The 25,560-nt window shown below is 43.6% G+C and overlaps 1 protein-coding gene across 3 annotated transcripts in view; it reads left to right on the top strand.

Moving 5' to 3' along the window:
- The first annotated feature begins 244 nt into the window (after positions 1–244).
- Positions 245–25,560, top strand: part of LOC142453521 (regulating synaptic membrane exocytosis protein 1-like) — a 233,583-nt gene continuing 208,267 nt past the window's right edge. For all 3 annotated transcript variants that reach the window (XM_075554911.1, XM_075554910.1, XM_075554909.1), the window contains exon 1: positions 245–427. In XM_075554911.1, the coding sequence (XP_075411026.1) occupies positions 264–427 (164 nt within the window). In that variant the 5' untranslated portion in view covers positions 245–263. The remainder of the gene's footprint in view (positions 428–25,560) is intronic.

Below are 25,560 nucleotides of genomic sequence, written 5' to 3'. Positions count from 1 at the left end.
GGCTGCGGGAGGCAGCCGGGCGGCCCCGAGCCTCGCCCGGGCGCCCCACACAAAGGCAGCATCCGGGGCTGGGTGGAGGCTAACAGCCATGCGAGACTGGCTGCTCGCTCTGCCCGGCTCTGCTGCTGGCGCCGCCGCCGCCCGTCCTCCCGCGGCCGCCGGCCGGGCTCCGCTGTGAGGGGGCAGCCGGGGCGCAGCCGCGGGGCGCGCAGCGGAAAGGTGAGAGGCAGCGCGCCGGCGGAGGGGGCGGGCAGGCCACGAAGATGTCCTCGGCCGTGGGGCCCCGCGGTCCTCGGCCACCCACGGGGCCTCCCCCCATGCAAGAGCTGCCCGACCTGAGCCACCTGACCGAGGAGGAGCGGAACATCATCATGGCAGTGATGGACCGGCAGAAGGAAGAGGAGGAAAAAGAAGAAGCCATGCTCAAGTAAGCCCCCCCCCCATCTCGCCCCCACGGGCCGCGCCATCCGCGCCACCCGCGGTCCAGCCACCACTCAATGCCCCCCACCCTCCGGGCTCCGAGTGGGGGAGGGGCAGGGCAGGGTGCTGGGTGTGGGTGGAGGCGCCAGCCTTGGGGGGCCCAGGGCGCTGGACTCCTGCAGGGAGGAGGTGATGGGGCCAGGGGGGAGGCTGAGGTGCCACTGAGCCGGGAGGGGATAGCTTGAGATTGGGGGCCCACGGGAAGATGGGGTGAACGGGGTCCACCCTGGTGGCACATATGCAGAAGCTGGCAGGAGCCGATCCCACCCAAGTGCCAGGGCCCCAGGCTGGGAGCAGGTTAGGGGACAGGGGAGGAGCAGGATAAAGGGGAGGCGGATGAAGAGATGCAGAGAACAGCCCTTCTCTCTTCTTGGAGTTGTTGGGCAGGTTGGGCTTACCCCCCAGTGAAGGTGTCAGTATTTAGATAATAAAAGGGCTGGGCTTTAGTGCTCCTTTGGTACTCGTTCATCTCACCAAGCAAGGTTGGCTCTTTTTCTTTTGGGCAGTTGAGTTGCCATCTTTGGTAACCTGCCTGCCCAGCTTCTCTTTAACCTTTTACCCACAGTCTTCCACACCAAATGCCCATTCGAAGACCAGTTTTCTTACCCGTATAAAATCCATTGCCAATGCAAAGTTTTGTTTTTTGGTTATTTTTAATAATGAGAGAAACTGGTAGAGACGACTCTGGCCTGAAGAAAACAGAGGCTCCTGACACCTCTGGGGCCAGCTGTATTCCCAGTGGAAGCAGCGTAGAGGGGAGGCATACTTGCCAAGTCCCTTGTTAGAGTCAGTCAGCCGGCCCTTCACGGGGTTGCTGGGGATAGGGATGGGACAGGGCTCAGTGCTGGTGGTGCAGGAGTGTGTGGCATGGTCCCTGCTGCTGCTTCCCTAGCCTCAGGCACAACTGCTTACAAGGTGCTAGCATGGAGACTGGGTTTTCCTTAGCATTATCGGGGATGTGGAGTTGAAGGGACCGCCACACTGCCTTCCCTTCAGAGGTCTGCATGTATTTAGGAAAGTTTTCTTCTCTGTAGCATGGGAATTTCAAGTCCCTACCTAGCACCGATTCCTTGGTATCCCCTTCTTAGTCCAAAAGGTGTATCTGGGGGCAGGGGCTGGGCATGCTAAAACAAATAGAACCTGTTGCATTTAGAATGAACTGGCAGCAGAGAAGGGTTGGCCAAGAGGGAATAGAGGTAATACCTTGCATGGAGCTCACCTGGAATGGCCCCTCTTGGCTCCCAGACTTGCACCCTGGGAAGAGGAGACTGCCACAGAAGGTTTCTTCTGCTTCCCCTCAGTGCATCAGTGCCTCCCTCACAGGAGAAGACTGGAAGGAGGCTGCGTTCACAGGCCGAGCAGCCCCTGACCAATGTAGCTGCCACCCACATCTGAGAAGGGGCTCTGGAGGGATGCTGGGATACCTATTACTCAATTGGGTTACTGAAAATAGTGCACATCTATTCATTCCTGTCCTTACACTGGAGACTCAGCTAGGAGACTTCAGTCGGAAGGCCAGAGCTGGCCTAGGCTCTGTGAAGAGCAGCAGGTTTCTGAATTCCCTGCTCCTTCGCATCCCAAACAAACAAACAACAACAAAAACAAAAAACACAGAGAAGGGAGAGACACTCCTTTAAGCTTGCCAGTTTGAGGAAGGCGGTCAGACCCTTCATTATTTGCTGTCTGTCCCCAGTGGAACAGTGATCTCCCTGGTGCTGCAGGCTTCCCCTCTTCTGAGAGTGGAAGTAATGAATGGTGTCTGGTGGTGCTGCTGTCTGTCTGTCTGGTCGTCAGTCTGTCTGTCCTCCCTGGTCGCAGCTTTTGCCACCTCTCTCCTGGACACCTTTCCGCTGGTCAAGATATACAGGCTTCCTGCTGTTCCTTCTGATGTTCACTGCATCCAGCAGGTGGATGGAGGCGTCCAGCAGCCAGAGAAACGATGGCTTGCACTGCTGCTCCACAGCCTTTGGGTAGGAAGGGGACGGCTCAGCGCACAGTGGTGGCTGTCACGACTCTTCATTGGCTGTTTGAGGGATGATGGAGGGTGAGGGCCTTTAATGGGAAGAGGGTGAGTTTTAGGGCAGAGCCCCAAACCTGTTAATTTTCTAAAGACAGCGATGAAAAGACCATAAGGGCTTATGGGGGCAACTAGCCATTAGGAGCCCCGTCTAAATGCTCATACCTAAAATATCCTATTCTATTGCTGTTCCTGTGACTGCTGGCAAATATTGTACTTTTATTGCAAGAATTCATGAAATAATGCAGCATGTGATGGGTTATACAACAGTCCTGTGTAATCCCAGACCTCTGCATTAACTTTCACTACCAGCCTCCTCTGCTCCTGCTTCGGCCTTTGTGCCGTGGCAGAGCAGCGAGTGTGTTGAGACTTCCCGTTTGCTGCCGTGTAAGCATGCCGTACTGTCCACACACGGTGCAGCTGGTCTGTGCACTTCTTTCCCTCAGGTGCCACCTTATGCCTTAAAATATGGGGCCCGTGCGGGAATCTGTAGATGACATGTATGTATGGACACTTAGCGCCACCTGGCCCGAGGCGGTGATCTTGTCTAAACTGCATAAAAGTAGTTTGGAACCCAGGATGGTTCACATAGGACTTTGAACCATATGTTAAAGCAGAAGTAAGTTTCCTGGTCATGTTTGATCTGTCTTATCTTACATCTGAGAAATTACTTTCAGAAGCGGTTCTGTAATGGTAATGTGACAGAGTAATTAGTCTTTCCACTCACTTTTGTAATCAGTGCAAAGTCATCAGCCTGACCTGGATCCTATGCATGGCCTCTCCATGATGCATAAAAGTAGACATTCAGGAGGTGCTCAGAGAAAACGGGTGGGTGACCATGAAAACGCAAATGACATCCATTAAAATAGATTTGTATAGTTTCATAATTCTTGATGGTAAATTACACCTTGAATTATCTTTTGATAATGTCCTTAAATGTATGTCAGTTGAAAAAGTAATCAGGCAACTTTCGTCCCAAGATTTTTTTGGAAAAAATATGTGAAATCACAGTAAAAAATCATTCATTTTGTTGGCAAAGTGCACTCATTTTTAAATAGCGGTGCTATGCCAGTAAAAATAGTTGACTCCTACAAATTAATTTTAATGATTGATTTCATGATATGCATGGAGGAGATGTTTTCTTAATCTCAGTGTCTGTGTGTGTGTGTGTGCATGCATCTGTGTCTGTGTTCTGGTGGCTTTTTGAAACCTAACTTCCTCAATGAATACTCCTTCAGGTAACTGTCACCAGACACCATGAGCCAATATATTACATGGGTTAGAAACTGCATTATCTGAAACTTAAATCAGATAAGATCTCATTAGATCTGAATTATGTTCCTTTTTTTATAAGAGCTTCATAGAAAAAAGGAGTTACAGACTAGTAAGAGGGAAAAAAAAGGAGAGAGTTGAACGAATGGTTTGAGATTAGCACTCAGGAAACACGTGAATGGGGCTTCAAAAATTAGTGGAAATTTTTATTATCTTTCAGTTTTTTGTTGTTCCATGAATATTTGAAGCCCCTTCATAGGAATTGTCAATACAAATAACTGACATTTATTGATTATCTCACACTCAGCCATTAGTCTCGGTGCTATTTAACTTAATGCCACGTAGGTTAAACTTTACTCAATTGTATTTATGTATATATGTATAGTTTTTATGTTAAATATGTTTACATGTATATGCATATACATCTCGTTTGATTTTGAAAATAACTTGAGAAGACAGTATGTCAGGTGATAAATACTCATATGTTCGTCAAGGACTCCGTTCTCATCGTTTTCTAAGTTGGCTCACATAGCCTGGACTAACTCAGATTCATACCCAGACCTTGTTCTGAGTCCAAGGATCTTCCCACACAATGCATTGCCTTTCCATCCAGAGGAAGCTTCCATCTCAGAGCCTCTCCCTTAAATGCATTTTCGGTCTGTCTTCCATGTCAAAGAAATGGTTTGCAAGAGGTCAGGCTGATTCCAAAATCAGCTCCGGATTATCAGAATGCCTGGAACTGCACACACACTCCTTCGTGGAGGCTTCCTGTGCCGTGAGGGGACAGAGATTGGCTTCAGTTGAAAGATAATAAAAAGCCTCACGATGTACTGTTGAGACCATGGACTGTGGAGCCAGGGATTTCTGCATGCTGGTCTAGTTCCGCCACTTACCGTATGAATGTCGGCAAGAACATTTTATTGAGAATGCACGAGCTTCCATTTTTACTCGGAATCTGGCAACCCGTGTTGCTTGATTTATAAAGAATATTGACTTTGGGGATTCTCTTTCTTCTTAGCACGTAATATCGAATCATCTAGAAAGGCCACTTCCCTCGTGGGAGAGGAGACAACAGTTGGAAGGAGTCGGACAACCCTGTAACTTCTCTTGGTCCACCTCCCTTTTCTCCCTGAAATCCCGTTTAGCATCATGTATCCAGAGGCTCAATATGAGAGATGGTAACTAGTAGTTTGGAAAAAAGGGGGGAAAGGAGACAATGAAATTGAAAAGAATGAAGCTAGGGTCTGCAGATATACAAATATTATATTCTTTAATTTTAAAAAAGGCTTGTCTTATATCCCCAAACAGTCCATCATGTTGCATACGCAGGCATGAGTGGGAGGAAAAGGCAAACAGTTGTGAGGAGAAAGAAGGACACAGCTTGGGCAGGCGGCTAGCTACCCGTTCTGAGCTGCTGTACAGTGAACGATGGGATGAAATAAGATAAACATTACTTAATATTTACTCAGAATCTAGTGTCCTTCACATAATTCATGAAGAGGGTCAAACTCAGAGATGGCTCACCCTGCACCCCACTGGGTTTTTCCACTTTCATTTAAACAAACAAACAAACAAACAAACAAACAAACAAACAAGCAGTCTTAGTTAATGTGCATACCCAGTATTTCCTTGAGAGAAAATAAAGGGAAGGGTGGAAAATGAGTGATGTGAGGAGTTAGTAAAGAGAAGAGGGACAAGACATAGACATTAGTTTGGTTTTTGTTAACATCTGGAGTCCAGTTTTTGACTTGTAGTTAATTCTTCTTAACTAGAGGTAAGTTAGGCAAACAGTAGTTTAAGTCAACAGATTAGTAAATCAGAAGTGGATTGTAGAAACCAGTTGAGACGATATACTGCCTCTTTCTTGAATTATAAAAAGACAACACATTGGAGGTGCTCTTTGCTGAGCCTGTTAAGTGGGGTGAGTGGTTTATGTTACACTTGTGCAGTCAGTGAGCTTCTCCAAAAGGTGCCAAATCTGAATTGCTGAAATCATGTTTTCGCTAGCCCACACTTGGGATAAGCCGATGGAGGACGTTTCTCTACCGTGGATTAAAAAGTCCATCGCGCTGCATGCTACTTATCTGTACACACTATTGTAAGTATCATCCACACTCCGTGTGCGCTTCTTGGCCTCTGCTGCTGTGATGTAGGGCGGTTATGTTGTCACGGCGTCCAGGTTGGCCGTGAGGGTTGAGGTAAGTCTGACTGAGGCAGGGCACCCAGAACCCATCGATGTGGACTCCCGATCTTTAGTGCTCTTGGATGGCTTTCCAGCTGTGGCTATTGTGTTTTGCTCCCCTCTCTGCTGGGGAGGGCGTTAGCTTTTACTGAGTGCCAGCTATGTCTCAGCCACTGGGCTGGCGCCTTCGCATTTTATTCTGCCCCTTGCCTACCTCCTGACAGGATGCCTGTCCTCTAAGTTTTCTGTTTTCTAAGTGCTAGTGAATTGTCCAGAATTAGCTAGGCCCCCTTCCTGACCTTTGCTCCTGACCTTCCTTATCTTTAACCCAGGAGGTCCAAAGAACAAAAGGTTCAAAGAAGACAAGAGTTCATCTAGAATGAGCTAAAGGGAGAGGCCGCTAAAGGCCAGATGCCGACTCTAGGATGTTCACATTTCCCACCAATCCCCTCCACTGTGGGGTGCTTTCTTCTCCCAACTAATATGATTTGTTAGGGAAGCGCTTTCTAACCAGCTATTGGGTGATATTAAATTCATCAGTCAGACCATTGTTTAAAGTGTTAGAATTGGGTCAGGCACGGGGATGGTTGGGCAGAATGAAGGGAGGGGCTGCCACAAGCCCGATGCTGACTTAAAATCCCTTAGGGCAAGACAAAAGGAGGCGAGCATGCAGTAGCACCATGGGCCAGATTGTGCCCTCCTGTTAGCACTGCCTACAGGGGTGAACACCACTAAGTCACTCAAACGCCGGAGCCTCACCTCCTGCCAGTGCACACTGGACTTCAGAAAGGAGCCTGCTGACTCAATGGTGCAGCTCTCAGCTGCTAACCGAAAGGTCAGCGAACCTGTGGGGGAGAAGCGACGGTGCTCTTCTTCCCAGAGATTCTCACTGTGCAAGCCCCGCCGGCTATTCGGCTTTACCCCCAGGGTCGCTATGAGTTAGCGGCAACTTGACAGCAAAGTTTTGAAATAGTTAAAAAGAAAGCATGATTTCAAAATGAGAAGCGAAACTGCAGATGGATTTCTTCAACTTTTGCATAAAAAACACAAACACTTTAAAAAAAAACAATCTCTTTAAAACATTCTAGTGTTGTGGGATTTAATAAATTAGTCATCTTAGTATTAGTTGAATAAGGAGCCACATACTTGTCACATAATAGTTTTTATTTCATGTCAATTCTTCATTCATTGGGTGGTGTCATGGTAGTACATGCTTAAAACTTTTTTTTTTTTAATTCTGTGCCAGATGTTTTAGGTATGCTTCATGCAGATTTCCACAGTCTTGCATCAGGATTCTGTACATTTATTTTTATCTAGGTCTGTTTCCTGTGGATGACAAGTGGCAGAATTAATTTTGATATGCCTATCTTTGTTAATGTTTCGTGAAAGCACCCATCCACATAACTGCTTACTTAAAGATGAAATGCAGTTATTTAAACATAAGGTGACCCCACAAGCTGTTTTGCCCAAGATATTACCTCCTCATGCCTATTATCTTGCTATAATTAAGACTAGTGTCCCTTTCTCTCCATTTTGTATTTCAGTCTTGATGATAAATTGCAGGGCTGTCTTCTTTTTAAGTCTGGCTGTCTTTGCCTCAAATTATTTATTTAAAACTTCAGAAAAGAGCCAAGCAATTAAAAGTCGCGCATATAGCTTAGTAGTTAATGCAGGCAAGTTGGAGGCTTAAGAGCTTGATGATCCATGTTTGGTAGCTTGAAATGCTTTTGCCGATGACTTTCTTTCATGGTGTCTCAGTAGAAGGCTATGTCTTACAGCACAGATGAACATGACATTTGAAAACACCTTTTTTTTGCCCCCAAAGGACCGAACCCAAAACCCATTACTGTTAAGTTGGTTCTGATTCATTGCAGCCTGTAGGACAGAGCAGACCTGGCCCATATGGTTCCAAGGCTGTGCATCTTTACAGAAGCCGTCTTCCACTTCTTCGTTCCCTGGAGTGGCTGGAGGTTCGAACTGCAGAATTTTAGGTTAATAGCTGAGTTCTATAACCTCGGTGCGACCACGGCTCTTCTCCAGATGGCAGTAGCTCTTCTGACGTAGCTGCAAGGAGAGTGCTCTCCTCATGGCACTCTCCCGGGGGCCTGACAGAAGAGCATCCGTAGTTAAGATAAGGCATCACTCACGTGGGAAAATTCACCCAAGTGGATTTTAGAATATAATGTTTAGATAATTCCTCTAATTTTTAGATAGCAAAATAAGGTACTTTTATAGAAAGTAATTTCATTCAATTTGTAAGTAAATAACGTACTTAATTAGAATGTTAGCTATTTTAAAGAAGTACAGTGAACAAAAGAGATACCTTTATGTAATATAGAGGATGATACCTTACTAATGATTTGCGTATTATCTAATAGGTAATATGTTTACATTCTTTGTCATTGTATCGGGTACCTCTTATTTAGAAGATGTTATATTTGTACAGAGAAGGTAAGTTAGTTAAAAACCAATGAAGATGAATGTACAATTCTATAGATATTTTGCACTGCTGGGCTTTTAAAAATAGACTGTCATCCGGACTATGTATGCTCAGGCACAGTCGTAGTTGTTGATGGTATCTTTTAGCTGCCTTGGCCAGGCTTTATGTGCCCAGTTGGTTAGTTCCCTGCCTAAATTTCTATATTCAAAGCACTCTTGGTTGAGATTTAAAACGTGTCCCTTTCAGGAGTACTGTTATTTTAACAAGTTCTGGGTACGCAGCATGCGTTGTGTGTCACGCTCCTGTTCTGACCGTGTTCAGCAGGTGGTGGTTGTTGTTGGGTGCCTTCAAGTTGGTTCCAACTCATAGTGACACTATCGACCCCAGAACAAAGCAGTGCCCACTCCTGTGCCAGTCTTACCATCATTGTCATGTGTGCGCCCATTGTTGCAGCCCTTGTGTCCATCGGCCTTCCTCTTTCTCCGAGGTCCTCTGCCTTATCTAGCACGATGTCCCTTTGCAAGGATTGATCTCTCCTAATAACATGTCCCAAGTATGTGAGGCAGAGGCTCACCATTCTCACTTAATTTTCTGCAGAGCTCTTACATGCAACGAGAAACTATTGATGAGGGTGGCTAGCGGTTTACTTTTCCAATTGCATTTTTTACCTTTTCAAAAAATTAAGTAGGGTTTACCAAAATGACTCCAAGGCCATCTCTGACCCCACTTGCCACACAAAGGAGGAAGAGAATTCAACTGCTAGCCGCAAGGCAGGGGTCAGATATGGCTCCACTCTCCATCTCTCTTCACCCTATTCTGACACCGACCATTTCTCCCACACCTCTACCTCCCTATTGGGTGTGAAACCCATTGCGTTGGTCACACAGAACTCATGGGTAATAGTCACAATTCTGGGGGCTTATGAGAGAAGTTAGCAGGTTGCCTCAAGTCAGGACTGTGAAACCGTGAGCAGCCAGTGTATCTCCGGGTCCTCAGCCTCGTGGTCCTGTGCGCCCTTGGCCAGGAAGATCACCTGCTGCTCTGCCTCACAGCCTCAGAGTCTCCATGTGGTTTTATCTCATTGTCTGGGCTCTGCCTTATCTCATTGTCTCCTTGCCGGGCCGCTGGTCTCTGCTGGCCATGGTGTCTGCTGCCTCGGCCACTTCAGGCAGGGATTTTCAATGGTCTCAGCTGGTGCTTCTTTTTTCCCCGGATGGTCCTGGGAATTTCCTTTGCTTCACTTCTGAGATAGCTTTCTTGATCACCAGGAGAACGACCAATCCCCTCTATTAGTATTTCACACACTGCTTGCAGAGTGTCCCCCATCATTTGGTGGGAGTTACAGAGACACGAATGAAAGAGCCATATTACGTAATTTTGCCATAGGTGAAGTATGTAACCTGTGTAAGGAATACATCAAGCACTTGAGCAGGTTTAAGAAACCAAATCCATGACTGTGTAATCAATTCTGACTCATAGTGGCCCAGTAGAACTGCACCATTGAGTTTCCAAGGCTGCAGTTTTTTGTGTGTGCAAGCAGACCGCCCCATCTTCCCCCTATAAAGTGCTTGGTGGTTTCAAACTGCTGACCTTCTGCTTAAAAGTTAAGCACTTAACCACTATGTCACCAGGGCTCGTTAAATATAGGGCAGTAGATCCAAATATAGATGTCTGTCCAGGTCAGAAAGATTAGTTAGGGTGTTGGCAGAAAGAGATGAAAACAAAAGTCAAGTAGCCAAATGGCTTTCTTTCCCTTTTATACTTCACAGAGCTAAACAGACTTATCTTCCTTAACCATGTCAGTATTTCAATATATTGAAACCCGAGTCTCCTTTCCGAATGCTTCCTTTATCTTTCCTAGAGGGGGAAATGGATATGTTGCACACCTGGTGTATGAGTATAATGATATTGAAATGAGCTAGCTCGATGCGGGAATGGAAGGTTCAAAAAAGTCATTTGAAAATAAAATTACAACGCGATGGAATTTTTTTCATGGCTTCTTTGAAGCATTAGGTATTAAGTTTTTGGTAAGAGCAAAAATTATCAAGAGGTGAGACAGTGAAATGTTTCTTGATCATGACCATTTTCAAAGCAACATAATGTTGAAAAATAAAATATAGTAAATAACATCTTTTTTTAGTTTGCATTTGATTTGGATATTTACTTTAAAGAGCTGGGTGCTCGGTCGGGTAAGTCTTGACTTGTTAACCATGGAGTTGGGAGTTCAAACTCACCAGCTGCTCTGAGGAAGAAAGATGAAGGCTATTTAATTTCCCAAAGAGTTCCAAAAAGTCTTGGAAACCCTGTGGGGTCCCTGAATCGCAATCAACCTGAGGGCAATGGATTTGGTTTTCTGTTTGTGGAACTTAGGTTAAATCTAGCCACCCGATAGAATATAAACTTGATAAAAAATAAACACCCCTCCCCTCCCAAAACAAAAAACCTCCCAACTTACTACCGTTTGGGTTGATTCTACCTTCTAGTAATCCCGTAGCCCTGAGTTGACGTGCCCTTGAGGGTTTCCCAGGATGTCAGACTAGGTGAGAGCAGAAAACCTCATCGTCCATCCGTGGCGGATGATGGTAGTTTCAGACTGCTTGCTGATCTTCTGGTTAGGATCCCAGTTTACAACCCGCTACACCACCAGGCCTCTTTACAAGCTTGATCTGAAAGACAATAAGCCGAGCCTTGTTCTAGACACTAGCAGAGTTGAAAGGTATCCATCCCTCAGTATTTGGAGCTTCAAATGCCTGTTGAGTGGGATTATGGTTGATCGTCAGTCAAGTGGATCTCTAGTCCCTGCCTTCCACATATGCAGCGCAGTTCAAGAAGCTAGGAGGCCCACATTGTAGTAAAAAAAAAGTAAAGCAACAGAGAACACAAAGAACATGGTGAGGCAGTGAAAATTCTCATCAAAGTGATAGATGGGCTTTGCAAAAAGACTTAATAGACACAGCACAAAATAGTGCATGTGAATCGCCAAAATGAGTGGTAATTATAATAAGAGCTGAGAGAGTTTGTGAAGCTTTTCACTTGCTACTCCCTCTGTAATGCTGTCCCTTTCTGATTTGGCTTCTGCTTTTCTTAATGCCCCGTTTTGGTCTTCGTATGCCTCTTAAATGTCGATCTTTCCATAGATTCCACTCTTTATCTTCCTTTCTTCCCATTTACATGTAGCTCTTGGTGAATCTCCCACATCTCCCACCATGCTTAAATCTTAACACACCCCAAATCTATATTATTTTATTTGAATCTTCTACTAATTTCTGGGATCCATGTACCTATCCACCTGTAAAATATCACTATCTAGTTTTGAAATGTAAAAATAACAAAAACAAAAAATCCTCTTCAGAACAGCAGCTCTCAATCTGTGGGTGCTGATCCTTTGGGGGTCAAATGACCTTTTCACGGGGGTCTCCCGATTCATAACAGTAGCAAAATTACAGTTAGGAAGTAGCAATGAAACTAATTTTGTGGTTGGGGGTCACCACCGCATGAGGAACTGTATTAAAGGGTCGCAGCATTAGGAAGGTTGAGGACCACTCCATAGAGCCTGCCCATCGCACCCCATGTCTTACACAGTAGAACTGGTTCTCAGGGTTTCTTGGCTGTAATTTTTATAGAAGCGGATCACCAGGCCTCTGTACCATCCAGGCACTGGCTGAGTTAGAACTACTCACCATTCAGTTAATACTCAAGTACACAGCGCTTGCTCCTCCCAGGGACCATGGTAGGCCCTACTTCACATGTAATACAATATGAATGACTTTATTTACTTCTGCCTAAGAAAATTGTTTTCTCTGAGTTTCCTCTCTTTGTAGGTGACATCCACTGCAACTTCCCATTTGGTCCACAGTCAAAAGCTAAACATTTAGATGTCTTTGATGTCTTTGACTGTCTCTGTTGCTTTCCAATTCCATTGTCATTCGCTTAATGTAGATGGTCATCCCTATGCACTTGGATGCTTGCTTTGCCTCCTGATTCACTTTCCTGCTACCTGTGTGTCCTGCCCTCGTGTGAATCTTATGCTGCTGTCATAAGAATCTTTTAAATCATGAATCTGATCAAGTTCTTTCAATGAAATTCCTCTGCTCTCAGTGTACAGAGTGTCATAATCTGGGTCCCTGCTCCTTTGACCAGACTCATTCTGAAGGTGTCATTGGAGGCTACTTCACAATTTGGAGGCCTCGTGTGGCTTTTTCCTTGGTCAGAAATTCCTCAGTAATTGACCTAATTTTTCCCCAGCCTTTACAGTGATCTCCAGTGATGCCTCATTTGATACATTTTCTCTGACTTCCCAGATCAACTTTGATACATGTACTCAATGCACATCTTTTTCTCCAGACCCGTTTCACTTATTCTTTCTTCCCGCAGTATGGCATAAACTCCTGAAGGCAGGGTCATTCTTACTTAGAAATCGTCACATGCTTGTCAGTACAGTGCCTATAACCTAATGCATGCTGAGTTGGTGGTGGTATTTTGGGTTTGTTTTTCTTCCTTTGAACTGTGTTTGAATGAATGGACAGATCCAGGCGATGTGGACGGAGGAGTCACCTAGGGTGGGGTGGATTTAGTAGGTCATGAGTGGGTAGAGAGAGGGGAATGGTTATTCTACTCATGGGAATCCTGTTGGATAATACTTGAGGACAAGGAACGAGGTAAGTGTTTTAGCTATTGAGAGAACCAGGCTGATAAGAACTTAACATGAGGATATTTTGCATAGTGAAGATTAGAAGGAGAAATTGAAATACAATTTTTTGGTCTATTTTACTCCTGATACATGACTTGCTTTTTTAATCGGAGTGATGGTGTTAGATGTCGTCAGATAGATTTTGGACTCATGGTGAGCCCACGTGACAGTCTGACTGCCCCAAAGGGTGTCCTGGGCTGTACTCTTTAAGGGAGTGGCTCTCCATCTTAGCGCTCAAGGCGTGCTTAGAGGGTTCCTACAGCAATGTTTTGATTTGTAGCCAAGTGCTTAATTTTTGTACTGTCAGGCATTCTTATTTATGAGTGTGTGGATGGAGCATTTTCAAAGTGATTGAATACCAATGTGGGAAGTTGTAAAAAAGAACACAATCCACACATACATTAAAAAAAATAATGACCAAGATATGACAAAATAACGATGTATAAATTACCAAGGGCACATGAGGGAGGGGGGAAAGGGGAGGGAGGGGGAAAAAAAAAGAGGACCTGATGCAAGGGGCTTAAGTGGAGAGCAAATGCCTTGAGAATGATTGGGGCAGGGAATGTATGGATGTGCTTTATACAATTGATGTATGTATATGTATGGATGGTGATAAGAGTTGTATGAGTCCCTAATAAAATGTAAAAAAAGAAAAGAGGAGAAAAAAATGATTAGGGCAAAGACTGTACAGATGTGCTTTATACAATTGATGTATATATATGTATGAACTGTGATAAGAATTGTATGAGCCCCAATAAATTGTTAAAAAAAAATAATGACCATGGGTAGATACACATGGTCAATGGAAACATTTCTTTTGAATTAAGCCATCACCAACTTCAGGAAAAGTTGGAAGCATACGTATTTTATGATTTGATATTTAGAATTAGATCAAATGTATATGACCATAAAGGATATCACATTATTACATTTCTCATTTTAAAAATGCACAGAGTTTCAGTTAAGGTGTTCTCTAGAGTTCAACTCCCTGATGGAGGTATCCTACATTAATCATCTTGGTATTTCTGTAACTCAACCCCTAACTGATAGTGGGGCTTTGGTGTTTGCTGAACTGAATTGGACATCCTGTGTCCATAGGACAGCAAAGAACTGGCCTTTAACATCTCACAGCTGAATTGAACTGGAGCGTAGAGACCATCTAGTCAGGAGCAGCACAGTACTAATAAACGGCAGATGCCTTACACTCTTCCTTAGCGTCATGCTCTATAGGTCGTCATTTGAACTGAATGAAAGTCGGTGATCAGAAGGAAACATTTCAGCCACTAAAGGTGTATTCTAACTCCAATTTTGAGACTCTTTCCAGTTTTCATAACCAATGAGTGAGAGAGCTAGGTGTAACACCATAGGGCTTCTGTCTCGTAGTCCAGTGTCTTTCCCATGGTCACACTTGCTCCGGAGGCTTCCATGTTAACTACCAACACACTGGAATAATTACCCCCCTCCCCCGAGTTCACGTCTGATTTGCTTTCTCTATAAATTGCATCCTATTATAGGAAATGCAAAGAGAAAAAAAGAACCTCTAATTACTTTGTTGATTTTGAATTTGGTTCTGTTGAGTGTCATTTGAAATATGTGATCACTGCCAGGGAATAAGATATATTTTATTTAAATATTCTTTTAAAAATGATATTTGTTGTAATTACATTCAATCTACTGGCATTGAGTCAATTCCTACTCATAGCAACTACGTGCATATGATTGAATAGAACTGCCTGCCCCCTTTGGGTTTCTGAGGCTGTAAATCTGCGTGGGAGCAGACAGCCTCATCTCTTGCTCCCGAAGCAGTGGGTTGGTTCGAACTTGTAGCCCACTGTTTCAGACTCTGTGGAGGATGAAGAAAGAAGTTGTAAATGATCGAGGTGGCAAGTGACAGTGTGGATTTGCCAGGGAAACCTAGAGGAAACCACGTTGTGCCATGTGCAAGATGAACCCACAGACAAAGGCATGCAGATCACAGAGGCGCTTAAACCTCTGAGATGCCAAACTCAGTCATTGTGAGCCTGAGAAGCACATTTTTATCTCTTCCCTGTGTTCTCTTGATCTGAGTTAGGCTGAGTAGGTTTCTTCCGAGCAAAAGATACTAATGAGAACTTTAAGCACCTTTATTTCTACATGTTAGAATTAGACTATCTATATTTTGAGTTTTCATGATGAAAGAAAAGATAGGAACAGTTCAATAATACATAAATTCTTTTGTAAGTGTACGTACATGCTTATATGTATTAATCATTTAAACATTTTATTGGGGGCTTGTGCAGTCCATACATACATCCATTGTGTCAAGCACATTTGTACATTTGTTTCCCTCATCATTCTCAAAACATTTGCTTTCTACTTGAGTCCTTGGTATCAGCTCCTCACTTTTCCCCTCCCTCCCTGCTCTCCCTTCCCCCTGAACCCTTGATAATTTATAAATTATTATTGTTTTGTCTTATCTTACACCATCCGACGACGCCCCTTACCCACTTCTCCGCTGTCTGTCCCCCAGGGCGGAGCTTATATGTAGCTCCTTGTAATCGTTTCCCCCTTTCTACCCTACCTTCCCTCCACCCTCCCAGTATTGTCCCTCTCACCACTGGTCCTGAAGGGATCATCTGTCCTGGATTCCCTGTGTTTCTAGTTCCTATCTGTACCAGTGTACAACCTGTGGTCTAGCCAGTCTTGCGAGGTAGGGTTTGGATTCGGATCATGATAGTGGGGCGGGGGGGGGGGTGGGTGGACAGGGGGAGAAAACATTCAAGAACTAGAGGAAAATTGTGTGTTTCATCATTGCTACACTGCACCCCAACTTGCCCATCTCCTTCCCGTGGCCCTTCTGCAAGGGGTTGTCCAATTTGAATACATATATATGTATATATATTCCCAAACACATTTTTTATTTGTATTGTAAATTTTTACTGTATTTTTTTTGAACATTGTATTGAGGGCTCTTACAATTCTTATTACAAATGATATGTCAGTTGTATCAGTTATATTTGTACATATGTTGTCATCATTCTTTTCCAAATAATTAGTTTCTATTGAGCTCTTGGCATCAGCTCCCTTTTCATCTTTTTATTCCCTGCCCTCACGACACGCCCCCACCCCGTGACCCCTTGGTAGATTATAAATTATTATTATTTTCATTTCTCACACCAACCACGTCGCCCCTTTCTTCCCCCATGGTTTCTGTTGTCCTTCCCCCTGGAGGGGTGTGTGTGGTTGTGTGTCTATCATTAAGATCGGTTTCCTCTTCTTCCCTTCCTCTCCTACCTTCTGCCTACCCATGGTTCCATTATTCCCATTCCTGCTCCTGGGTTGCGTGTGTCCTGAGCTCTTATCTTTAATACTGGGGACACACAGCAGGGAGGAGATGCAGTCTGGACACCCCCTCACCCCACTTCAGCAGGACAAACCAATAAGGGAACATAACAGATCAGTAACTGGAGCAAAGCAAAGCCACAAAGCTCCTAAAGAGCCCCCTAAAATAGACGTCAGGCTAGGAGGGGGCAGTTCCTAGAATTCCCCCAGGACCAGTGGGGAGATAGTCCTAAAGGTCAGCTGACAGAACTGGAATTATGCCTTTTCTTTTTACCTTTTCTTTTTTTTCCATCGCATATTTTCTATTCGTTCGGTCTATGCCATTGTTGGTTTGCCTACTCACATGAGGCAGGCATGGGAAGCAAGGTCAAGGAGGGAACAATGGGGGAATTTGGTGGGAGAAGGGGCAAGGGAAGGGTATGGTTGGTAAACAACACCATAACAACTAGGGAAGAAAAATCAATAACAAGGAGGATGTAGCTGAGAGGAAGTACTACGAGGCAGAAGTAGGGATGGTGGGCCAGAAGGAAGGTAAAAGGAAAGAGAGGAATGATCTAGGAAGCAAAGCTTTGGATAGGTATAAGCATAGGTGTGTACATATGTAAATACATTATTCCATAACAATAGAGGGATTGGCCTATGTACATGTATTTATATGACAATACACAGAGGTAGTAGATGGACTTTGGGCCTCTGCTCATACCCTCCCTCAATGCAAGAACACTTTGTTCTAACAAATTGGCAATCTGAGATGCTCACCTTCTCGGCACAATTGCTGAAGACAAAATGGCGAAGTAAATATGGTGAAGAAGGCAGATGGTACCCTGCTATTAAAAGATATAGCATCTGGGGTCTTAAAAGCTTGAAGTTAAACAAGCAGCCAACCTGCAGAGAAACAACAAGCCCACAGGGAAGAAGCACACCAGCCTGTGTGATCATGAGGTATCAACGGGACCAGGTAACAGGCATCATAAGACCCTTAACAATCAAACAAAACCATATGGTTGAGAATGAGGGAGTTGGAGCAGAGACCCAAAGCCCATCTGTAGACAATGGGACATCCCCCACAGAGGGGCCACAGGGAGGGTTTGAGTCAACCAGAGTGCAGTAAAGCACTGATGAAACACACGATATTCCTCTGGTTCCTTGAGGCTTCCTCACCCCACCCCACCCCCACCCCACATCCCATGACTCCAGGGCTGGCTCTCACTTCAGACTAGACCATACACATTTTTATAAAATTTTTAAAATGAGCACTCTTATCATGAAGGTAAATTACTCCTCCCTTTTCATATATAACTTTCACCTATTTAGTGTAGGTTTCTGTCCCTCTCCAAGGTTGTTTATTTAATTTTAACCTGTGAAAGCGTCTGGGGGACACACAGTACAGCCTGGAAGTATTTACTTCAGAGCCTTTCTCGAGAAGGATGACAGTCTGCTAACCGAATGTGAGAGGAAATATTCTGATCATATTATTTTGACTTGCCTCCCAAACTCATAGTTGGAAAGTAATTTAAAATGTTTTTAACAGATTAGATCCTCGAGAAGCTGACTCTGAGAAAAAGATTTTTGTGAAAGAAGTTTATTAGGGCATGCTTTCAACATCAGCACTGGGGCAGAGGGAAGAAAACAGGTTGGAAAGAGGGATCCGTGTGGCTGAAGTATTAAGTACAGTAAGGCCTCACTCGGCCCATTGGGAGCTGTTATGTGAATGAACAGTGGTCATGTCTCAGTATTGGTCAATCACTGGGTTTCAGACACTTGGGGAATAGGACATGACCTTGGGAGATATGGCTCTTTTCAGCAATTTCTAAGGAAGGCTGACAGCTAAGAGTATCCCCAGCAGATGGAGAAGTATGTCTCTTTAGTCCTGAAAAAGTGAGTCTGTGTAAGTTAACATAGCATCCATTGCTTGCATGATTTCATGTCAAAAACAAAACTTTGAAAAATTAAATATTTCTCAATGACCTAGAAATTAAAGGCAGTTACAGGTTAAATATTAAGCCAATTAATAGAGCAAATGTAACATAAGGCTTGCTAACAGAATTGAAGATTTAAGTTGAATGCAAGGGCTGCCTGATTTAGGGCACTCTTTGGGATTGACAGCATCACTCCAAATCTAAAATTATAAATGTATCCAAAGAAGTATACTTGCACACAAGTGCTTGTGAGGCAATGATGTGTAGAAGGTCGTGAAACTGTACTTGGAAATTCATTTATCTGTCCAGTCTACATTTTATGGGAAAGATTCCTTTTCCTGAAAACTTTAACTCTGAGATTTCTTACCACCAATTACTGGTAAGCAAGGCAATTTACCTAGAACTTCAAGCAGGGTGGAAGGTTTGCAATAATGGGAATTTAATTCAGTGACCTGGGATTTGGGGCAGCTATCGCATATAGTCTTAGGGAATGGATCCCTTTCCATTTATAACATTGTTCCAAAATTATCCTTATTTTTGCCCTCTGAAGAACACTGAGCTCTGAAAACTCTCAGGAGGACAATGTAGGAAACATTGCCTTTTTGAAAGCCTATTCAGTGAGTCTGCCTCTACAGCTCAAGTAAACTGAAATTATCTTCTAGTGTTTAAAATTAAGGCACTCAATTTCCACATCCTAATGAAGAAACACAATAACATTTATTTCTTACTTATATAAAGTTGCATGTGGATTGGCTGGCTACCTTTTTCTTGAAGTAGACTTACGAATATATCACCACTTCTCTTTGACCATTGGCAGTTGCACAGAGGAAGAAAAATATAGGCGAGCCCATGGAATGGTTGATGCGTGATAACTTTAGAAATGCAAGGTGAAATAATTCAAATATCTATTAATTCAGTCATCAATTAATGATCATCTTCCTATTTCAAAAAGGGATAGTCTACTTTCTTTTTTTAACCTACCTGTTCTACAAAAATGCTTGTGAACATTTTATTTGCTCTGTGTGAAGGTTGACAAATTAATTTTCCGTTCATCATGCATTGGTTGCATCGGATGCTTTGCGTCAGCACTCTCCCCATTTCCATTTATCTGGTTTCTCTTCCCCTTTCTGTCTTCTCATATTTGTTTTTGGGTAAATGTTGCCTTTTTCATCTCGTATGGTTGATTGCTGTAAGGATACTTGATTGATACAGGAAGAATTTGCTTAAGGAAAATATAAATTAATATTTAGACTCCTGGAATTTGATCCAGAAGAAGCTTCAACATCCAGACCAATGGTTTCATACTGTGATCAATAGAGTTGTGTTAGGTAGACCAAACCGGCAGAAGGCATGTGGGACAGGATTCTATACTTCTGGAATTTATTTTGTTTGGGGGATTTGATTGGGGAACAAAATTTAATTTTTCAGCAAAGTAGATTATCTAAAACTACTTATCAATTCCAAACCTTTCCTTTTATAACAAAGGCACATTTATTTATTCATCAACTCAACAATATTTTTGAGCCTTTGATATGCCTCTGGCCTTGTTTCAGGCTGTAGGATCAGAGCCCCTGCTCTGCTAGAGTGTACACTGTGGCCTGTCTTTGTCTCCACTGGGATAGGAATAGAATCTGGAACCCGTTTCCCGGCGGAACCAGTGTTGCCATAGTGACCATCGTGAGCGTGAACTGGTCATATTCCATAGGCACTGGGAAAAGCCCAGTGTGGACGGAATCATCTGGAAGGTGGCTGTACGTCCAGCGCTGAACGGCTTCTCTTGGAGAAAGAGAGCACTCCTCCATGAAGGGGTCTCATTCAGAAACATGGACATTACGTAATGGGACTCACCTTATTGCCTTTTACCTTTCCACCGTCTAATTGGCCAACCAATAGTGTCTGTTCTTTTTCAGTTGATAGTACGCTTCCTCCACAACAAAGTATTATCATCAACATATTGAATTGGGAGCAAAAAGGACTGTGATATGCACACCTACCGAATTATAGCCCCACCCTGAGTCTTTGAGGTCAGTGGAAGATTTATTGCTGGTATCCTAACTTTAGAGAAAGTAAAACAGAGAAAAATTATTTAGGTCAAGGCCACACAGCACAAGTACTAAAGGTCTCATGGAGCTGGGAAATAAACCTAGCTCTTATGATAGCCAGATAATGACATGTAGGCCAAACAAGAGTTTCTCAAACGTTAGTTGTACCATTGGTAATTAATACGGGACACAAGGAGAGTCCCGGGTTCTACAGCTAGGGAGGTCTGAACTTGAATCCAAGACTTTACCACTTACTGATCTTCGGTGAGTCTTGTATCCTCCGAGGTCGTCCCGATTGTGAATGGGGTGTGTGTTCCAGAGGAATAAGTGAGATAACAGTAGTTACGTAACACCCTCCGCCCAGCTTCTTACCCCTAGGCGGCAATGAAAACCTTGCCTTTAATCATTGTGATGTTTTTTTCATAGCGTGAGTATAGGCAGTACTATGCACTCAGTACCCCATGTCTCAGAACGAAGACAAGTAGCTCTATGCTGTGGGAGCACTGTTCCAGTGTAAATGTACAGGACTGGCTGTGTTGATACTACATAAAGGAACTTTGAATCACAATTGGAGCTTTGCTTTTTATATTGTGCTAAGCGAGAATGCTCTTATTCATTGTAGTGAATTCAGCACAATGCAGTTACCTGAGCTGGGAACACACAGAAGAATTGGGGTGCTTTTTTATCAAACCAGGGTAATATCCCTTATTTTAGCAGCACATTAGAATAGATTTACCCTGCATTAGGCTTGCAGATTTAATCCTTCACTTTTGTTGTTTTACCAAAGAAACATTTGGCTCACCTCTGGTTTGTGTTCTCAGATGAATGCATAGGGATTTACATACATAATTCATAGGGCCTATATTCAACGGAAAGCATAACCTACCTTGAGTTTCTAATATGGAGGAGTACTTCCAGGTACATAGATTCAAACTCTTTTTACAGGAGTACATTATTTTAAAAGCCAGCACATTTTCCCCATAGTATTTATGTACCATTTGTGAGTACACATTCTTAATAAATGCTGAATGTAAGATAGAAGACACCCCATCACAAATATTGTTTAAGTGTATGACTCATGGATACATGCATCAGGGAGCTGCACTTTTGCTGGAATCAAAGGTGTGACAAAAATACCATCAAATAACCAGAGGTATAATAAGAGCAATTAGCCATCGCTGCTAATCTTTACACCTCCATAAGAGCATGCATATGACAGATGTCTAACTCAACAGAGGGTCCAGTTAACATCATACAGGACTGTCTTTTACTGATGGACCTTTACTGATTATTGGGATATGCTTTCTAGAGCATTTAATGTGCATTTTCTTTTCTTTTTTTTTAAAGCCCAAAACCTATTTCCAGAATTTTCATTGTACACCATATTAGCAAAGCCTTTAAATGAATCATGTAACAGAGAATTAGTCTTTAATTTTTTGCCCTCCAGTTTGGAGTTGAGACCACAGTGCTTGCCTTTATCACAGCCAGCACGGCTAGATCTTTCTCTGTGCACTTGTTAGGAGGACTAGATGGTATGAAAGTTGAAGATCATATTTCCATCCAACCTCTGGGGCACTTGGTTCAAGTAGAGAGGTGTCCTTTCCCCACCCAATACAAAGGAGGCTGTTCTTTGACTGCTACTTTCTGTCTTTACTTTCTTTAGGGAAACATTAATGGGCTTTGGGCAGGAACTTAGATACTTCCTCTTCTTGCTTCTTCTTTTTTTCCTCTGCTTCCCCTCCATACAGGAGACAGAAATAGGAGCGCCTCAGTGGGGAATTTTCCCCAAAGAGAGAAATGCAGCATCCCTTCCATTACCATGCGAGCCGTTTCTGGAGAGGAGTGCTTTCTTGTTTGGCCCTTCGGCTCTCCCCTGCCGGGTCACCCCTAGCTTAGTGCTGTCCCTCTCAGGGCAGTTCCAGGGAGACCACTTCTGCTGTGCAGAGTTGTGCCGAGAGGAAGAAGGGAACATTTTGTATGAGCCGCCTCGGGTTGACTCTGTCTTGGCAGGTCAGCCTCTCCGAGAGAAGTGAGCATCTCAGCGCTGCATTACCAGCTGCGCACAGGGCACTTGATTTACTTGTAGGCCCCGAGAAGTTGACAGTCAGAGCTACACTGTGGACGAGGCAGCACAGTGCATTTCGAAAGGAAGAGGCTGCTGCGTCGGCTGCACAGTCGTGGGTACAGTTTGAGCATCCCTGTTATTTTCCCTTCAGCATGATGTTACACTATGTTTTGTTCCAGCTTAAGTGAACCTTTTCATCTGGTAATTAACATTTTTACAATGTTTCTCCTACCACCATATATTTTTGTTTAGAAAATTAAGACCCAGAGCCAAAGTCAATGAGCAAAGTGTTTGTTTTCACAAAGCCTGTGCATTTAAGCCCGTAAGAGATGATTAGAGGGTAAAATGAAGAAATTAAAAGTCATTTCCTTGATTTCCCTGTTTGTCAATATTTTGCGCCTACTGCTCTGCTGTTTATTTATATGTATATTTTTGAAGAGGTTGCTGAAATTGTCTTTTGCTAACAGTGACACAAACAACCCGTGAGAGAGTTTAGTGACGTGCCTCTAGTGACATGCATTTTGGGGTTGATTTGTTTGGAGTTTGATTTCACAAATCCCAAGGTAACTGTGGAATTCCTGGACTGTAGTCCTGATTCCACTTTCCCTCACCTAACTCTCTAGGGTCTCTGTGTCTTTCAAGAATGTTTCATTCATTTTAATTAATTAATTGCTTAATTAAAATTATGTTTTGGCTCTGGCTTACATCAGGAAATACAGAGGTGCACTAAAATTACCAATGATTATGTGATTCCGGAAGTTACTGCTGCGCTTATTAAACTTTCACAAAGCTCTTTTTTTTATGTACATGTCAGAGCTATTTTTTAAAATGTTCTGAACTGGTTTGTAATGAGTGGTAATGCTGAAAATAAAATTTATACTGTCTGGATCACACACACACACACACACACACACAATTAGTGTAGCCTCAACCTTTGATTCAACACAATTTGGATTCTGAACTGTACTTCCTGACATTCCCATATTTTAGGTGTTCTGCTGTCTGCCGTCAGCTCCTACAACACAATGCTGCCCGTCTCTTTCCAAACACCGATCATTTTCTATAAGCCGGATGGTCAGATGAGTTCGGCATGGTTGCCAAGGTTTCTATAAAATGAAGACTAAACGGAGAGTGGATTTAGCAGTGGTCAAGCTATCTGAACGGCTGTGAGAACTAGAGAGCTTACTTCTGTTGTAATCGTTGGTTGTCTGCCTTGGGGGTCTGTTCTGACGCATAAGTAGCAAAGAAGAACTGCTCCGTGGGGTTTGTGTTGTTATTGGTGTCATTGAGTCTGATCAGAAGCAGATTGCGTGGCTTAGCCTTCCAGAGTATCACGGGGTGAGTTTGACACCATCAGTATTTAGCACAATCAGTCGCAGATTGGTTTTGCCTTTTAGGAACCATCCCTTGCCCCTGGCCAGGTGACAGTGAACAATAACTCCATTTGACAGACTCGCCCTCGGAAAAGCGGACCTTCTCAGGCTCTGGGGGAAATGTGAACATTCCACATTTAAAAATGACATTATTTTAGGACAAAGGGGGAGAAAGACACAGCAAAGGTTTTCGTGTATTTGTCCAATGGCGGAAGCTCGGAGACCCAGGGGAATGTTGTGCATTCTTGGTCGGGGCACATTTGAGTCAGTTAGCTGCCTGTGGGAACCCTGGGCTGGCAGCAGAGCCTGGCGTAGTTAATCAGGTCCACTTGGCACGCAGCGTCCACTTCGTCAGACACACTGGGCCGCGTTGGGCCTGTCCTGTATTGATTATTTGCCATTATCTATGATACATCGTTTTCTCATGTTTTCAGGATTTATTTATTAACAAAAATTGAAGATGATGAGGTGAGGGACTTGTGCTAATTAGGTTCATGTTGGCAAAATTCAATTAAATGCCTTCTCTATCAGCCAAATTGATAACTTGAATGTGCTCTTTTCTGACCACTTTCTTGCCTTTATTAAGATTCTGACCCTCTCTGCCCTGCGCTAGATCCTTTGGAGTCCAGGTTAGTTTGTGGAGCCACTGTGCACCCGCTTTTGTTGAGGTGTAAGGCCCGGGTTGCTCTGGAGTACCTTTGTGCATGCACCTGGGCCCTCCAGCGCAGCACAGGGCCAAAAGGAGTCCAGGAGATGTGTGTAAAGTTGTGTAAAATCTCACTGATGACTTGAGAGTTCACCGAGAGCTTAAGATTTTCAGTTCCCTTTGGTCTAGGAAGCAACATAGAAGAAATTGGGACTATTCAGAGAGTGAAATCAAATTTCACTCTGGCTTCAGAATGGAGTCTAGATTAGAGGAAGATTAGGGTGAGAATTTTCTTTTCCCACTAAACTTCCACCAGGTTAAAGATTATTGTGGAGTCAAATTTAATTGGAGTGTTAGGCTCTAGTGTCCGTACGGTCAGGCAACGTGAAGTTTGAGTGCTGTTAAACTGTGTGACAGCCCCTTTGAGAGGATCTACATGGAAGGCAAGCGCACCACCTCTGCTATGTCCTGCAGAGGCAGTCCGCTGACCCTCCAGGATGGAATGAGTCGGCTATTTATTTATTCACTTGATTTCTGTTGTGCACCAGGTTAGACGCTTATATAAGGGCTATGCTAGATGAGAAATATGTAGCTTTGAGTTCATGGTTTACCACAGTCTCAACTTGGAAAGATTCTCCAGGCTGGAGCACCTCCAGGGAACTGAGACTGCTCTTTAAGGGTGGAAGATTCTCAACACCCATCTCCTACTCACTCTGAGCCAATGCTGATGGAGAGAATTGGAATGGTGAGTAGTATCCTGCCCATTAGTTAAATCATTTTGTCATTTCTAGCCCTTTCACGTGGAGACGGTTTTGAATCTCATATGGTAAGTGCATGTGTGATACAGATGAAGGTCTTTGATGTCAGTGGGCTGCAGCAAGGAAAGCTCTTTAGCCCCAGATACACCCATTACTAACCCATCTCTTGGAGAGGTTAGCTCAGCAGAAATACGTTAGACTTGCTCCCACTGAATCTCTTTCACATTCAAAATGTGTAAAACCTTTGTTTACATAGTGCACATCCATCTAAAGTAGAAAAATCAAGGGACACTTATTTATCAAGTCTTTGGAGGCTTGTGAAGTAGAAGACACTATTCCTCTTGACTGTACACCT

This window comes from Tenrec ecaudatus, chromosome 7, assembly GCF_050624435.1.
Source record: "Tenrec ecaudatus isolate mTenEca1 chromosome 7, mTenEca1.hap1, whole genome shotgun sequence".
Classification (NCBI taxonomy): domain Eukaryota; kingdom Metazoa; phylum Chordata; class Mammalia; order Afrosoricida; family Tenrecidae; genus Tenrec; species Tenrec ecaudatus.
This window is presented reverse-complemented; position numbering and strand designations above follow the sequence as displayed.